This window comes from Lagopus muta, chromosome Z (assembly GCF_023343835.1).
Source record: "Lagopus muta isolate bLagMut1 chromosome Z, bLagMut1 primary, whole genome shotgun sequence".
In the NCBI taxonomy this organism is placed as follows: domain Eukaryota; kingdom Metazoa; phylum Chordata; class Aves; order Galliformes; family Phasianidae; genus Lagopus; species Lagopus muta.
Genome location: NC_064472.1, coordinates 14,221,309 through 14,239,365, shown reverse-complemented (window position 1 = coordinate 14,239,365; position 18,057 = coordinate 14,221,309). Strand labels below are relative to the sequence as shown.

General features: G+C 39.6%; 2 protein-coding genes across 3 annotated transcripts in view; one reads left to right on the top strand and one right to left on the bottom strand.

The window, feature by feature from the left end:
• The window catches only part of GHR (growth hormone receptor), a 996,322-nt gene that overhangs the window by 291,936 nt on the left and 686,329 nt on the right, over nucleotides 1-18,057 (bottom strand). The gene's annotated exons all lie outside the window — the stretch shown is intronic.
• Nucleotides 8,582-18,057, top strand: part of OXCT1 (3-oxoacid CoA-transferase 1) — an 87,855-nt gene continuing 78,379 nt past the window's right edge. Inside the window, exons 1-3 of the mRNA XM_048930909.1 lie at nucleotides 8,582-8,774; nucleotides 11,946-12,054; nucleotides 13,416-13,506. Of these exons, the coding sequence (XP_048786866.1) occupies nucleotides 8,697-8,774; nucleotides 11,946-12,054; nucleotides 13,416-13,506 (278 nt within the window). The 5' untranslated portion in view covers nucleotides 8,582-8,696. The remainder of the gene's footprint in view (nucleotides 8,775-11,945; nucleotides 12,055-13,415; nucleotides 13,507-18,057) is intronic.

Here is an 18,057-nt window from a genome sequence, read left to right as displayed (position 1 = left end):
CCACAGTAAATTCTACTGCTTTTTTTTTTCTTCCAAATCAGTACTAATACTCTTTAGTCCTTCTGAAATTTGTTTGTAAATGTGCATGCTGCTAGAGAAACACACTGGTTGTAACTGGTTACCAGTGAAGAATTATTTTTGTCCTGTGGTTTTCTGGCAATATTGGCTGACTATCCTGATAAATGTAATTGGGAAAGTGGGCTAGCCTGAGATCTCTGAATATCTGAAATCTATGAATATATCAGAACAACTATCTTGAACGTGTGTAATCTATGTTGCTTTAGAAGTGGTGACCTCTTTTATTTCTGGAAGCTAAAGAAATTAGAGATAACTATGTGGTTCCTCTGTATACTTAGTATTACCCCCACTAATTTTTAAAAAGAGGAACTGGAAAACCATGTAGTAAGAAAATGCTTGTTTTCATTTAAAAGTGCAGAAATATCCAAATAAATAATTTGCACAGCAACGATTTTTACACTTTTATCATTACAAGTAGTCTCAAGAACTTCGAAGTTTTCCAGGCTGTGCAAATTTTCTTGAGCTATGACACATAAATTGGGTGATAAAGAAGTCATTTTGATTTTTGGTGAAAATATGTGTACTTTGATTGTATATTTTAGTAGTAACTAGTGATGAAGGTACCACTGAATGGTCTGTTTTGGTCACAAACTGACTTTTCTTCAAAATATCCCTTACCCAGCAATTCCTAGCAGTTTAAAAGTCCATGGTCAAAATTTGGCTTTGAAATGAACAGCAAATACATTAAAACAGATATACTGATTTCAGTTTAGAGCAGCATGCTTTAAGTTCTGTAGTATCTGGGAAAGTTTATAGTGCAGTAACTTGTAAGTATCAGAGAGTGACAGTAAATTACTATGATTTCCATGAGTAGTTAGCATTCATGTGCCTCTCCAGAATCAGTATATTTCAGATCCATTGAAATAAGTACCCAGTTTTACTACAAATAATATGTCAGATTTTTGTAATATTTGTAAGGTAATTTGTAAGCTGTCTCTGATTTAAATGTAATAATAATAACTGAGAATAATATGAGTTGGTTTAGTAAAGACTGGATGGACTATGAGCTTCTAATAGAAACTGTACTTGATTTCTGATTAATTAAAGTTAATTAAAGTTTGGTGTATATTTGTAAAGTGTTGGGTAGGAATGGCAAAGTTTCATGAGGAAATCAATGAGAAAGACTCACCTTTGGGCTTTGATTAATTAATTAATTTCAATTAAAAAGATTACATACTTCTAAAATGTGCAAAAACAGTAATAACCTAAATTAAAGGCAAATACAATTGCACTGTTTCAGTGTGAGTTCAGAATTTGTGTGTGCAGTGGGAATTAGGCTAGTTTATCTGCCTTATGAAGGACAATATTCTGGTAAGTTGTATCCCTAATAACTGATGTGGGTTTAAATAATAAAGGTTTGCTCAAAATATGTTACTTTAGTTCAGTCTTGGATCGTTTTGCATCATCTGATGACCTTTAGTGAGTAAAGAGGCAAGTGGATGTGTCAGTTTCTCAATCTGTTTTTCAGGTCACATAGACAAAGCTGCCTCGGTCAAGATTGTATTGTTGCAGTCGGTCTTAGATGTTGGAATTCCAACTTTGCTAGCTGAAGGTGTATACATTTTGCTTGCATAAATAGTTGAGAGAAACTGATTTTATGGAAGTGCATTGTATGCATAGAATAGTATAATAGTCCTTTGCATGTCTTTCATCCCTCTTTGAAAAAAATAGTTCTACTCTTTAAAATAAGTGAAAATATTTTGCATTATGCACTGAAACTATTATGTGTATTTATAGTATGTGAGCTTCATGACTTTCCTGTATCTAATATCTGTAAGAAAGATGGTCAGTATCGTGGTATCACTTTTCAAATGCCTCTCTGAATAACAGAGAGACATACTCTTCCTCATCAGAATTACTGCAGAAGGTGTGGAAAACTGGAATTCAATCCGAACAGTGCTAAGAAAATAGTTATCAGAGCTTTCCTTCATCCTTGTGGAATTAAATTCTGTGAAAATGATTTCTTGAGTTCAATGTCACAGTGTCACCATGTCATGTAAACTATTAAGGAAGCATTAAATTAAGTCGGTCAACTTAATAAGGCTATGTGTTCATTCTAAAATACATTTAAGTCAGCATATTTGATATTTATGATGCCAAATGTGAAATTGGGTACTTTGTTCAACAGATGCGAAATATATTAATTCTGGAGATGCATGTGAACTCTAGGTGGCTATGTTTTTGTTTCTCCAAACTTGCATGACTGTTTTCTGTTTTACTTGCTTCTAGTATGTTCATATTTCAGACAGTGTTTTGATGAAATAAAAACAATCTTCATTGTTATAACAAGGTCATCTGCATGTGGGCAACATGGTACCTGCTTGGCATTTATGCATGTTCAGAAAATATAAGATGATTTAGCAGTGATTACTGGTTATTAGAAAGTGGCATGTGCTGAACTTTGAAGTTGGAACTGCTTTGTGACTATGGAGAGGAAAGGAACCTGGGGGTGTTGGTTGATGCTTGGCTGAACATGAGCCAACAGTGTGCCCAGGTGGCCAAGAGGGCCAACGGCATTCTGGCCTGCATTATAAATAGTGTGACCAGCAGGAGCAGGGAGGTGATCATCCCCCTCTACTCAGCACTGGTGAGGCCGCACCTCAAGTATTGTGTTCAGTTTTGAGCACCTCACTACAGGAAAGATATTGAGGGCCTGGAACGTGTCCAGAGAAGGGCAGTGAAGCTGAACTCTTATGAGGAGCGGCCGAGGGAGCTGGGATTGTTCAGTCTGGAGAAGAGGAGGCTCAGGGGAGACCTCATTGCACTCTACAACTTCCTGAAGGGAGGCTGTGATGAGGAGGGGTTTGGCCTCTTCTCCCAGGCAACAAACAGGACCCGGGGAAATGGCCACAAGTTGTATCAGGGGAGGTTTAGGTTAGACATAAAGAAGAACTTTTTCTCTCAGAGTGGTCAGGCACTGGAATGGCTGCCCAGGGAGGTGGTGGAGTTGCCGTCCCTGGCAGTGTTCAAGAGGCGTCTGGATGACGTGCTGCGTGATGTGGTTGAGTGCTTGTGGTGGCAATGGTGATGGGAGGGTGGTTGGACTAGATGATCTTGTAGGTCCTTTCCAACCTTGTGATTCTATGATTCTGTGATTCTATGATTTTTCTAAAATCATCTTCCTGGAAACAGGGTATATTAGAGTCTGACATAGTGATGCTGCTAGAGTTTAAGTACCTTTTAAACAGCAAATGTAAAGCATACAATAATCTATAATGCAGTGAAGCAGTTTATTGGCAACAGGCGAGGAAACCTGGATTTTCCTATTTTATGGTTAATGGTCAAAGAACTTTGTGTACTGTGAACAGCTTTGTCACTCCTTTGCCTGGCACATGTAATTTATGGGTTCCTGTAAGTGTTGGTTTGGGAGAACTTGCTTACAGTAAACATCACCTCAGTCTCCAAATGTTACAGATTACTGTGTTTGTAATTTAGTATATTATTTCATAGTTGACTTTTACCTAAGACAGAAATAATGTCATTTGATCAGAAAAAGACCTTACCTGCACGTTCCTAGAACTTAATTGCATTAATTTCAGAGTTGCAAAATGGTTTGGTGCATGAAGTTGGATTGTTTATCTGGCTGAATACTGCCTTTTTTTTTTTTTTGTATGCTGACTGAGTACCAAGCTGATATGGGTGGCTGTAATCTGCATGGCAACCTAGACAATTTTCCCCCGGTTTGAAACAGTAAGTTCTTGAGACTGTAATGTGTAACTTACCTTAGAGAACTTTCACCTAACTTGTAGTAAGGTTTTTTTTACATCATACAGAGTTTTTTGTTCTTAATTTCCTTGGATCAAAGCAAATTAATTCTACTAAGGGGATTTTGTATTAATCTGTGTGGCAGTATAATAGCTGAGAGTTGAGCAAATTAGTTGGCAGTTTAGGGAATCTGTGAATTTGGGAATATGAGAATCTGAGACACTTTCGCCATTAGTAATTAGTTTCAGTGCAGTCCATGAGGTCACTGTGGTTACTTAAATATCTCTGTACTAAATTTGCTGCAGATGTAGTTCCTAATTGAGGCCTGCTAGTTTTAAGTGAGGATGTCCATGGTATCTGGAGGAATATAAATGTCAAACTGCGTGCCCTGTTTGAGAGTTCAGTGGGATGTAACAGGGCATCTCTACAGTGCTCAATCTATTCTGGGATTTAACTGGGCATGTTTCATGGTACTGATGATTGTAAATGACTGTATTTGCTAAAGCTGCACAAAGCTCCCAAAACAGAGTGGTGACTTCCTGTGAAATGTTAGAATATGTTTTCAAACTGGCCCCTGGGAAAAAAAAAAAAAATTCTGGATCTCTGAAGAGCTGTTTGGAGCTGGTGAAATTGTGAACAAAAGGTCCAAGAGCTTCACAATAAAAAGATGTATGTTCATTAATGCAGGGAACTCAGTTGCGATGTAGGCTTAACAGCCATCTAGCACAAATGTGCACATTTGTAGAGCCAGATAAAAATGTTGTGTTTTACCAAAACCAAGAGAGCTAAACGAAATCTTCAAATTCTGAGACTAACCAGTACTTCTAAAAATTGGATAAATTAATATTTCTTTTTAAATCACCTTGTAACGAATATAATAAAAAAATCAGATTTTGTCCTGTATCTTATGGGATAGGGAATCTATAGGGAATCTACAGGGAACCTGCTTTGGCAGGGGGGTTGGACTCAATGATCTCTGGAGGTCCCTTCCAACCCCTACAATTCTGTGATTCTGTGATTATGTGAAATCTTAGCTGCGTAAGTAATTCTTCTGTTCATTTGATTGAAACTGAAAAATGAAACGTGAAACAAAATGACTGTTGCGTTTTCCTAATGTACATGTAGGTAGGCTTCAGATCCTGCTTCCAGTTGAAAATACTGACCCAGTATTGATGGACTGGCCACTGCAGAAGGAAGTTCTGAACTCAAGATAGTTTTTTCTCCAGCAGCTGAATTGAGCAAAGCAATTCAGATAAGAATTGATTGGCACCCAATTTTCCCAGTGCAGGGAACTGTCTCCCTACAAACTGAATGATCAAATACATGGATTTGTATTGCATGTGTGGATCTGCATGCCAGACTCTTGTCACCAAGAACTAAGCACCACACCCATGAAATGGATGGCAAAGTCCAAGTTTCACCTGTAACTCATTTCCTCCTTGAAACTGGTAGACAAGGCTCATGCTTTTCTTCATTTCCAGCTCCAGTATCTGTCTTACAGTCTCATTGTGCAGCACTAGCTGCAGTGAGTTATGGGATGTATGATTTGTTTACTGCATGCAATTTCTGCAGAAGTGGCTCTTTGTTACCATGTTAATGTTTTGTATTTCTTTCTGTCAGTTACATTTCAAATACAAGGACAAAGATTTCTTCACTAGTAGATTTTTTAAAGACTGCCCGGAGCCTGCTTTAAAGTTGTGTTTGCTGATGAGGTTTGTTTGAACATACCCCGTGTAATGTTACATTGCAGAATCTAGAAAAGCCTGTTACAGCAGTACTAACTAACATGAACTGACATGCAGTGTGATGGATGCTCAGGATTCCTGTTTCCAGTTTGTTTCCGCAGCCCCTTGTGTTATGTTTATGTTTAATCTTCAACAAGGGTAGATTGTAAAATAACCTCATTCTTGCAAAAGAAATCCTGACAAAAAGAAAGAGATTAGTAACATTTACTGAATTAGAATTTAAACCAGCTTCCAATTTACTAACATACATCACCTCCACAGATGATGTCTGCAAATATCTGCTGAATGGGCTTTTTTTTTCCTTCCTTCTCATTCCTCCAGTAAAGGAAAGATAAATCACTTTTCTCTTTTCCAGAGCTAGTAGGTATGCTATCTGTCACAGCTGAAGGTCATTACACTTAACTAATCCAGACAGTATGGATAACAGTTACTAAATATGTGTTATTATAACATGAATAGAGGTGCCAAGGATCATGTTGAATAAATTACTTTTGTGATCTTTTTTTTTAAATTAAAAATTTCCTAATTGAAGTATTGTATAACTTTATAAATACCCTGGTTTTGAATGGAGTCTAGTATCTACAGTAGTCAGAAAGTTTGAAGTTTTCTGTTTTTGAGACTACCCAACATTGCAGCATGGAGCTGTGTCAGAGGAGGGTCCGGTCGGGGATTGAGAAAATATTCTTCACCACAGTGTGTTTGGGCACTGGAACAGACTCCCCTGGGCAGTGCTCATGGCCCCAAGCTGCTGTAGTTCAAGGAGCATTTGGATAGTGCTGCTAGTCGTAGGGTTTGGATTTTGGATGGTCTTGTGTGGGGTTGGGAGTTGGACTCAATCTTTGTGAGTCCCTTCCAAATTGAGATATTCTGTGATCCTATGACATGATGCATGATGTAGACACTCTACTGTTCTGTATCAGAAGGTATGGCATCTTGCCTAAACTATGATTGTTATAATGGAAAATGGAGTAAATGGAGTAGTATGAAACAAACAAAGCCAACAGATCATGGTTTTTTTGTTTGTTTGTTTGTTTGTTTTCCCATTTAGGTGGGGTTCCACTAAGTTTCACAATTTAATAAAAATATTTATTAGCTTTCCATGGGCTGCTGTAGAAGTTATTCAGGGATAAATAACTGCTCTTGCGAAACAGCTGTTGATTCTTTTTCATTATGTAGCTTCAGGATCCCTTCATACTCTAATGTCCATTTTTATATCCTAGGCTTTCACCCCTCAAGAGAAATTGTTACCAAAGTCAGTTGGCAGGACTCCTCAAACTGATCAATAATTTTTTCTTCAGAAATCTTGATGCTGTGATTCTGACACTTGCTTTAATTTTTGTAAATCACTAGAATGTGGCTTTTTTGTTTTCCAGTTGAATTTTGCCCTTGGTATTTACATTATGTATGAACTTTCATTTGTCAACTCCATGCTGATTTTTAATGTTAGTTTTCACTAAATCTGAAAATACCCATTTTTCTTTGCTAAGAATGTTTTTTTCTTTGTAGTAACTTCCTTTCACTTGAACTTTGTGAATAAGTTGAACATTTATGTTCACGTGGTTGACTGAGGTGTTCAGTCATTCATGCAAGTGGTAGCCCTTCTGTCTTCCTCTAGGTAAATACATGTCCTGTAATTGTTCTGAGAGAATCTTAAAGTTTTGGAATAGTATTGCACAGGATCTTGTCATTTTTTCTTATTATCTAGGTCAGCTATAAGTAAATGTTACAAAATTTGTTTAGAAATGAAGTTGTTCATCTCAGTTCTGGTTTTTCCTTATGTACAGACAAATAAAACAGTTTGCTTGTTTGCCAACATTACTGACATAGAGCCAAACAGGGATACTTCACTGCTGCCTGTGAGGTTTGTGTGTTAGCTGAATTGTAGCTGTATTGGCATTGCTGCAAGGATGGACCAGCACTGACCAAATGAGATGGATGTGCACAAATAATTCTGAGGGAGACCAGAAGCATTCTCAGGAGCTCGGCTTCTTTGTTGTAAATTAACCTGACAAAAGCTGAATACAGCAAGGCTGGTTAGTTGTGCTGCAGATGAGAACAGCAATGCAGGGAATGTAACTTAATGCAATGTCTACTCTGGGGGGTTTTCTCTTTTCCTGCATTTATAGTGCTTCTTGCATTTTCCTGTGAATCTTTGTTCCATTTGACAGCTTATTATATGAACTGTTCACTTAGGGGTATTTATAGAAGGTGTAAATAATGGTGAAGGCATGCCTTGAATTTTCCTGCCAGCAGATACAGGAGTGCTGGCACTAAAACGTTCACATCATGTGACTGCTTAAACAAGTATACATCTATTCCAGTAACATTTTCCACCCAAAGGCACCATCTAGCTGCCTGGGAGAGCCCACGTGCTGCCTGGGACTGGCTAACCTTGAGGGCTCTGAGTCTGGAACTTAACCATTGAAAGCCCACATCTCTAAGTTTAATGCTCGTGGTTTCAATTGTTGATCAGGAGTTGACAGGACAGAATGTTAGGCGGTTAGATCTTCTCTGGATGTGCAAGAAAGACGGATCTGCGAATAAACTTAGCACACATCTGAAATCCTGACAGAAAACTTAACAAGGTTACATTTGTTGGAGCGAGTTGTCTTGCTTTACAGTAGGGCGCCACCAGTAAAGCAGAGAACACACACATCACCACTGATGATCTGTAACGTTAATTAGTACTCCACGTCGGTCGATGCACGTTTGCCATCAGTCAGAGCGTTTTTAAGAGCCGAACTGCTAGCCGTGTTCTTTCTTCAGCGTGCGGGGCGCGGGCTCGGGGACACCGGGCAGGGCCGTGACGCTGCTCGCTGCCGCCGAGGGCCGAGCCCTAGGGGACGCCCCAATTCCGGGGGCTGCCCCGGCCGCCCGAGCGGGCAGTCGCCGCCGATAGGACCGCTCGCCGCGTCCGGTCGCCCGCCGCCGGCTCCCGCAGGCCGCGGCCCCCCGCCGCGCCACCGCCCCTCCGCCAGCCCCGCCTCGGGCGCAGCCGACGTCAGTGGGCGTCGGTGCCGAGCCCCTCACCCTCCTTCGGCACACGTGACCCCGAGCCGCCGTCCTCAGCGTGCTTGGATCTTCCGCCTGCCGCTGGACGGCCGCCACCTCCTGCTCGCCTCTGCCCGCAGCCCCTCCGCTCCTTCTCTGGGAGTCGCGCATCCGAAGATGGCGGCGTACAAATTCCTGCTGTCGCCTCTCGGCCGCCGCATCCTCCTTCCCGCCGCGCGGGCGCGGGGCGCCGAGGTAAAACGCGACGAAGCGGTCTCGTCCCGCGGCGGGGCTGCCGTGACCTTGGCGGGATCCCCGCGGCGAGGCGAGAGGCCGGGGACCGCCCTGCCGCCAACGCCTCCAGGGGCGGTCTCGCCCGTGCGCGTTAGCGAAGGGATGCTTTTCACTGGTTTTCAATTATATATATTTTCGCCATTAATAGGACGCTTCCGGCCCTAGGTAGCCGGACGGGCAACAGCACTGGTAGCGAGATGCGGGGCGGTGACCGTGGGCCGGGCTGCGGGTTCGGTTCTCTTGCTATCCGGCCGCAGGACGAGGCTTTGCGTACCGGCGCTCCCTGCCCGGGCGGCACCCCGCACGCGCTGCAAGTGCGGAGCTGCGCTGCCAGGCGCAGGTGTCGGACCGCGGCCCTGCGCTGCCTAGCGGCTCGCCCCGCTGTCCGCGAAGAAGGTTGCGCCAAACCACGCCGCTCTGGTGCTTTCCAGCCTATGTGGAGCCAGAGCTAATTAATTTCTTCCCCAGGTGGCTGTACTCATGGCTTTTCTTAGTGCTTCAGTTGAAAAACTGAATGGAAAAACAAATTTGTTTGCTTTCGAGTGCTCGTAGTTGCTTCACATCATGTCTTCATAAGCAAATGATCATCATTTTAGTCTTCATTATGCTAAATTATACTTCTGCTTTTCTGTGAATTTTGCCTTTTTCTTTCTCCCTGTCTTGGTGTTTTCTGCAAAGCTTCTTTCCAGTCAGTTGACCATTCTGGTTGACTCCTCTATTCCCAGTTGTTCTCATTTTGGCTTGGGTAGAGTTTTCCATAGTGTCTGGCTGACATGGCTGTGTTGGACTTTGGGGTGTGATCAACTGTATTCTCACACTATGTGTTAGTACTTTTTGAGTGGTGCTTTTACAGAGCCAGGGATGTTTCAGCTTATCATGCTGCCCTGTCAGCCAGGGGCTGGGAGGGGACAGAACCAGGACAGCTGACCCAAACTGGCAGAAGTGATGTGCCACTTTATGTGGTGTTATGCTGAACAATAGAGCTGGGGGGTTGGCTGGGAGCTTCTGATGCTCAGAGACTGGCTAAGCATTGGTGAACACTTGTGTTGTGCATCACTCACCTTAGGTATTCTTTTTTATTATTCCTCCCTCCCCTACTTCCTGATCTATTAAACTATCTGTCTCAACCCGTTGGTTTTACTTTGCTTACCCCAGTTCTCTCCACCACCCTACTACAAAGGATAGTGCGCTGCCTGCTGAGTTAAACCAAAACTCTACTATGCATCTTGGGAACCTGGGCTGCCAGAGTTGCAGCCCTGCACAGAGGCTTCAGCTTCCTCCTCCAGTGCAGTCACAGACTGTTGCCAATGGTACAGAGAATGAGGAAGGGGCTGAGAAAAACATACTTAGTGTAGTAGCATGGGAATTCTCACTGGAGACACACAGCCTGTTAGCATGCTGGATACATGTGCTGTTCCTTTGTTCTCTGCTGTTATGAAGATTTACCACGTGGTTGCTTAAGAACGTTCTTATCCATATGAGCTGAGCATGGTTATGCAGCAGTACCCAGCCTCCCTTCAGCCTGCTTGCTCCGTTCATCTGCCATTCTGTGCCTGCCTGCAGACTTGTTGTACTGAAATACCTGGTGCTGCTAGCCCTGCTTCTTATGTCATGCTCTTGCCAAATGGGGCCAGGAGGTGTGTGCTTTCCAGTCTGACTGCAGTTCTGAAAAAATATTTCTGAAAGAAATAGCTGTGGTACAGCAGAGAAGAGTCTCTTTCTCAGTACTACAGTTCCCACTTAGAAATATTTTTCTGAGTTCATCAAAGTGGGTGACTATTAATGTTCCAATGGGAAGGAAATAAGCATTCGTTCAGAAGGCTTTTCTTAATATGCAGTCTAAACCCTTCTAGCCTTAATTTTATGAGGGAAGCAGTTTGTGTAATCTTGAAACTGAGCCAAAAATTACTACCCTGGTTGTAAATGAATCTTAAGACAACTCTGTAGAGAAGAATTATGCCTTAAATTGTGTTTTAAATTGTCTGTAGATTAACTTGTTTGTTATTTACTTGCTCATTCTTCTTTCTCTAAGTTTTCCCACTTACACTGTAAAAGTAGGAGAGGAAACACCAATAGCTAGTATACTAACTACCAAATACTCTCAATTTTTTGAGATTGTGGTGACTTAATCAATTGCTACTGAAGCACTGGCTCTGTGCAGTATTTATCCATGATGATAATAGTGGAAAATAATAAAAGAAAAAAAAAAAGAAAAGAGAAAGAAAGGATTTAGGATCACTGCAATCTAAGAATACAGTAAAGAAATTGTGATGATTTCGGTATAGCAGCTGTGCCACAAAGTACACATTTCACATGTACCCTCCCTTTTTCATGTATTTGTATCAGTCTCCATGATTCTAGGTTGTTCTCTATCACTAAGACAACTTGAGACTGCATTAGGAGGCTGGGGAAGGATCATGTCATCAAAGGGGGGTTGGAACTACATGATCCTTGAGGTCCCTTCCAACCCGGGTGATTCTGTGATTCTGTGCGATTCTGTGAAAGGACATCTGGTTACTACAGTGCTGTTCTGCTCTGTAGTTGTTCTTTGGCCTCTCTGTTCTGAATTTGTATTGATGTTGGCTCTCTACTTGTGCGTCTCCTATACTCAGTGAGTTGTGTACCTTTGAATCTACAGTAGTAATATATGAATGAGAGCAGTCTTTTAGTTGCTGTAAGTCATGTGTAGGAGCATAAAGATGGAACACGGAGTAATAGCCTAAAACTTCTACACTGGAAGTTCCATACTAACGTGCTGAAGAATGTCTTTATGGTAAGGGCAACGGAACACTGGAATGGGTTGCCAGGGAGGTTGTGGAGTCTCCTTTTATGGTAATTTTCAAGACCCATTTGGATGCCTACCTGTTTGACCTATTGTAAGGAGCGTGGTTTAGCCAGGAGTTGGACTCAATAACCTCTTGAGGTCGCTTTCAACCCCTGTGATTCTGTAATTTGTGAATGTGCTTACAGTAAGTAAAACTTTTTCAGCAGTTGTGGATAAAATTCCAGAATTTTAAATCTCTTTGGATATTGTCCACTTGATGCAGGATTAGTTAGCCAGGGGCATGGTTATAATTACAGAACTGGTATGTATTTCTTTTTATTCATTCACTTCTTTTATTATTGTTCCAGGCTTTTGGATGCTATTTTTCTACCAGCTGTCATCGCAACACCAAATTTTATACTGATCCTGTTGAAGCTGTAAAAGATATACCCAATGGGGCAACGATACTTGTTGGTGGTAAATACTTCAATTCTTTATGAGCACAAGCTCTTATTCTATAGATGAGATACATTTGTTTTGATTCTTCTAATGTTAACTAATTTGATAATGTGTATACTTGTTTGGGTACTTTAAACAAATAATTTTCAACTCTGCTAATCGAGGGGCAGACCTTATCAGTAAGCATATCCCCATTTCTTAGGTGAGGGAAAAGAAAAACCTTAAATATTTTTTGTCGGTAATAAAGCATTAGACTTTAATTGGGTCAGTTTGAACACTGAAAGTAAACTCAGTCTTTTGGATTAGCATCATTATTTCAAACAGAAGAAATGAATTTCGATTAGGCTATGATTATGGTAGTGTTCTCTATCTGTACCTGTCTTTTCACTGGCTCCCTGTGACCTTGAACAAATCACCTAAGCTGTTTATGGCTGTGGGAAGTGAAAGCACTACTTATCTACATTATTCTGAATGTGTCATATTTCCATAAGAGTTAAGGAATTGTGTCACATCAGCTTTCAATGTGACTAGAGCTTTTGAATTTTCATAACTTCTTGTTTAAGCTACCCAAAGACTATCTCTTTATTTAGCTTGATATAACTGATTTTTAGTACTGGAGAAGAGTAATGAACGTAATGTTTAAAACATGGGAAACATCATTGTAGTAATGCAGAATTACAAATAGGAAGAGGGTTTGGGGCTTTTTTTTGTTGCTGTTTATGGGAATAAATGAAAATCTGAGATCCAGTTGCAAACAAAATGCTAATAATCATAGCATCAGAGCCTGGCCTAGGACATACCAAATGTACCATTTTCTTTCATTTTAGGCATATGAGGTTTTTGCATAATGAGTCGGGGTATAAGGTACCTCAGCCTGGGTGGAGATCTGGATTATCTTGCTTCCAGTTTACAGGAACTTAGTTAAGGTTCCCAGATTTTTATCACCTAATTATAGGTTACACTGCATGGGAGAAATCTTTGCTCCTTCTGTTTGAAATTGTTCTGTGCAGTGAAGATTTGAAGGTTAGTTGCGCAGAAATAGGAGGGCTAATGAGTGTAAAGGCACAGTGAGCAGTTAAGACCTGCATCAGGAGAGACATGATCTTGGAGCTCTGCTTCAAAAGCCACTTGCAAATGAGCAGACATCTGATGGTAAACTGCTTTCATCCAGCCTGGAAGCATCTAGCTGACTGGGAGATTTCAGTACTGGGGTGCAGCTCTTTCTAGAACTGTTACTTCTTTTTTTTTTTTAATCAGCTAATGTGATTTTTTTTATGTTCAGAAGATAGTTTTTAATCAACCAGTGCACATTCTCACTTCAGTTTAAGCTGTTTTTTCAAACACTTGCTTCGTTTTCAATTTTCTTTCATTTGGCATAGGTTTTGGACTGTGTGGGATTCCTGAAAATCTCATTGGGGGTTTACTGAAGACTGGAGTAAAGGGTATTACAGCAGTCAGTAACAATGCAGGGTAGGTATACATGTGTCTGTGGCTTAATAAGTACAGCCTGAATGTTCTGTTCTTGTGAGAATGCTGATATGCGTGGAAAAAGTATTACTTCTCATTGTAAGCATTTTCATGTTAACAGATGTGCTGTTTTTGGAAGTGTTACTTTTGGAGTGGGCCAAGAATACAGTTCTCTATGTATATACAAATTTGTCAGGGAAGAATTGTAAATGCTGTAGAACACAGGCATTATGTATATTTCTCTGTATTTAACTTGTTGATTTAAACTGAAAATATCAGTAGTTTGTATGGCTTTAAGGTAGGAAGTTTTCTTGACTGCACTTCAGTGCTTTCTGACAACATTTTATTGTAGATAAGCTACTTTAAAAAGAAAAGAAAAAACTTTGCAGCAACAGTGGAGAATATGATGGAGAGCCTCTTTGCAGTACCTTGAATTTATTCATTATGTCAAATGTTTACCTGTGAAGAAATTCATGTGAAATTGCCAGTGAATCCTGATGTCACATAGAAAAATAACTTCAGCCACTTCTGTTGAAGCACATTATTACTGAAATGAAATTAAATAAAAATACTGACATACAGAATATAGTGACATATTTGAAATTGGTCTGCTCGGTAAGATTGATGTTCGTCTCCTTGCATCGTGTTGTTCACCAGCATCTGCAGGAGGCCCCAAATTTGGTTCAGTGACTTACCCTATTGAATGTCACCTACAGCAACAGAATAATTCTGATGTTATTTGGTTTGTTGTAGATTTGAGTAGTGTGGACTGATGTCTCCTAGTAGCATTGCACATTCTTTAACATTGAGGCGCTCATTCTCACCTCTTGCCTTGTGAAATATGAAAATTTACACTGCTGGATATACTGGAGTTACACAGTGCTGACAATAAGGAAGCCAGTTGGAAGAATTCTTGTGTTTTGTTTTTTTTTTCCTTTTTAAAGATGCCTATTTTCAGTGAACAGTAATTCCTGTGTTATTACATTTTACTTTTGATTGATGCATTTGAGATGAAATCATAATGAGGATTTTAAAGGATGAGGGAACTGTTTTTTTGGGTTTTTTTTTCCTGTGCTTTCGTCAAATGAGATGTATGAGTGTGTGAGGCAGAAAGAGGGTATAAAGAACTTGATTCTTTATGTGAAACAAAAATAGATGTCAAACCCTGCTTCCTCAATTCCACCAGCCTTGATAAAGAAGTGAATTAGGTTGGAGTGTATTCCAGTCTGTTTTGTTTTTAATCAGACTGGTGTTAACATGACTTAAAACTGGAATATCTTACAAAATATGCAGCTATAGCAGTTAATAACGAAAAACAACAACAAAAGAAGCTGCTTTAAAAGTTATTATCCTTTCTTATGTAAACCGTCACAACAAGGGAACTCCAGAAGTTTGGCTGTGGTCTTATGTACTACCCTTCCAAGTGAACGTTTAATAATTAGCGAGATCAACTTCTGACTTCTGTTAGCTAATGTTATTGAAACTGTTGCCTGGATAATAAGTTAATACCAATGCCTAGATTGAAATTAGTAATAACAGTATAGGGAAAAGTGTTGTAAAATATTATTTTGTAAGTTTCCATATAATAAAAAATGTATTTGATCAATGGCAATGTTTTTCCTCAATCAAAAGATACAATCTTAGTAATTTTGGAACATTCTTTAGAGCGATCTTGACAATTCTGGAGTATTTGAGTTTGTACATCAAATCAAAACCTAAGTATGTCAGCTTGAAGCTGCATTACCAAATGTCATATGTTTAATAGAAGGTCACTTAGTTACAGTCTGACTCCTAGATAAAAGTACGTGAAATCCTTATGCTTAGTTCTGTTAGGGTTCTCACTATTATTCTTTCCTGTTTGAATACTTTGGCCACCTTACAAATAAACTACCTATTTTATTTTTATATTTATTCTTATAGAAAGATAGCTGTGGCTTTTTTCTTTTTATTATTATTTTAGACTTTGCTCCAATGTATATGTATGTTGTTTCTATACGCATGAAAAACAGACATCTGAAAGTGAAGTTCACTATGCATTAACCTTTATATTTTTTTTTTCATTGCTTCCTACTTGACATTGCTTGTTGATGGATAATAAATATAATTTTTATTACCACATAGACTCAAGCCCCACAGTCTCCTGGATGTTAAAAATGGGAGAGTTGGAAATTGTTAGTATTATGAGAGGAAAAACCAGTGACACAGATGAGATCAGTCACTCTTGCTAACACTGATTTCAGAATGATATACATATTTGTGAATTGTATGGGTGAGTGAATACTTTGGGGGGGCAGACAGAGGTTCAAAAGTGAAGAGAAGCAATGTAGGATACAACAGAGCAGCTGACATTTTGTGTTGTATTCTGTCTCTCTCAGTATGTATGTAGTTGGTGATTGTGTAGGCTGGAATTAATTTGGCTTGAAAGAATTTCCCTGAGAAATCTTGTGTCTCTGTGGCTGGAGACCTGACTACAAAAAGCTTGGTTGTTGCTGTGAAAGTATTGCTTAATTCTTTTTGCTTGGAATTAGTTCACTGAAATCTGATCAGCTCCTTAGAGAAGAGTGTGATGGTCTGTGCCTCCTTTTAGGCATAGTTGGCATTCAAGTCTGTCTCCAGTACAAGCTTCCACACCATCAGATTTAAAAAGTGCTTTACACCTGCATCCTTCTGTTTTGTACAGATGCTAGTGCCTGTTACCTTCAGGGGCTGCTGGAGCAGCAGTAGTGCTGGGCTTTACTAGTAGGAGATAGCATATGTGGTGATGTGAAAATGATTGAGAATGTTTGGAGTTCTCATGAAATTCAGTTTTTAATCTTGTGTTGAGCAACATCACTTATTTTGAAATTAACTTAAATTTAACTGAATAGAACTGCCTGTTGTTTTTATTTATTGTCTTTCTATTATATGGAATCTAGTCTGCTGTAAATTGGCAGGGTTTGGCATCCAGATTAAATCACAGATGTTGTCATTAATAAAATTGGAATCCTCATCACAGTGAATAATATCATTTAATCATCTTAGAATCCTCTTGCAGTGGAGAGGAGGAGGAAGGTTCAGCCAAGTTTAGAAATACTTGGCAGTGTATGGAAACAGCTAAGAAGGGAGTGGTATGTACACAAGATCTTACATTACTGTGCGATGCTGAAGTAAAATAAGGAGGAGAGGATGTCTCCAAGACCTTCCTAAATTCATCTTTGTTGCTGGCAGATAAAGCCTTTTTTTTTTTTGACCTGTGAAAGACTTGCCAAGGATGAGATGTACAGTGATGTATGAAGCACTTTTGTGCACCTTAGTTAGAAACTTGATACTGCTTAACATACTGCCTGCTGCTGTGCAGTGCATTAGTGTATGAACTCTGCACTAGCCAGTGAAATGGTGCATTTAAGAATAGTTACTCTTTTGCCAAGCCAAACAAGGCAAAGTGTTTGAAAGGGAAGCAGTACAAATATCCAGTATCTCTGCTATTTACACAGCTTGCTGCAAGGGAAGCTGGAACTTGTGAACTGGAGAGATAATGAAAGATATTATGGTGGGTAGGTGTGCTTTAATAATGCAGACTCTCACACCTTTCTTATAACTTGCTTCAACATTGTTATTCATATTTTAAATTTTCCTTTATGATATTTGATTATGTCCTTTAATTTAGAGGATTCTGTCTCAGTAAATTTCTAGAATCCATTTCATTTCATCTTTGCTTTGTTGCTGTTTAAATTTGATTAATTACACTCAGTACATCCTTGTTTTAAAATCTGATTCAGTAAATTCCCAGCACAGTCATGATTAACACATAATACCTTCTTGCACATGTCTGCTTTGTGTCTGCCTTAAGGGTTCATAAGATCTCTTACGTACTGACTTCAGTAGACTTGAGTTTTTTCAGACCAGTTTTTGCCATGGCTACCATAGTGCAGTCTTTCAGGATCTGTGTTACAACAGCAACAACAAAAAAACATTCTTGTTGGTAACAGAGACAAATATTTTAAAGGACAGTTTAATAAATTGGTTTCAAATTACTGTTTTAAATTAACTGTAGTTACAAAACAGTCAACTAATTTTGGGTATAATCTAATTCTGATATCAACACTTGGACTCTCTCTGTCCCATCTCAATACATTGAGTTTGTGTTATGAAAAAATGAAGTCCATTACTTGCACTGGCTGTATATGTGGTCTGACTTGTATGCTTCCCTCTGGATTTTGTCTGGTTTTGGGATTTATGTATGCATTATTTTTGAACATCGGGGTTTTACTTACAATAAAAAGTAGAGAAGTCGCGGCTAGTATATCTTAATTTGTAATCATTTGAGTGATCATTTTAAAGACTGGCAATATGCTGTTAGATTGTCACAAATACAAGCTGTCTGCTTAGAAGGCATTACCAACCTTTTCTATCTTGTACTCTTTTTGTAAAAGTTATTTTTGACATTTCAATGTTGTGCTTTAGTAAGGAGAAAATAGCTTTGTGTTAAACATTTAGTCCCATGCCTCAGTTCAATAAGTTACACAGATCCGTTGAATCTAAGGCCTGATTTTGGTAATGGACAGTTGTGGAGTC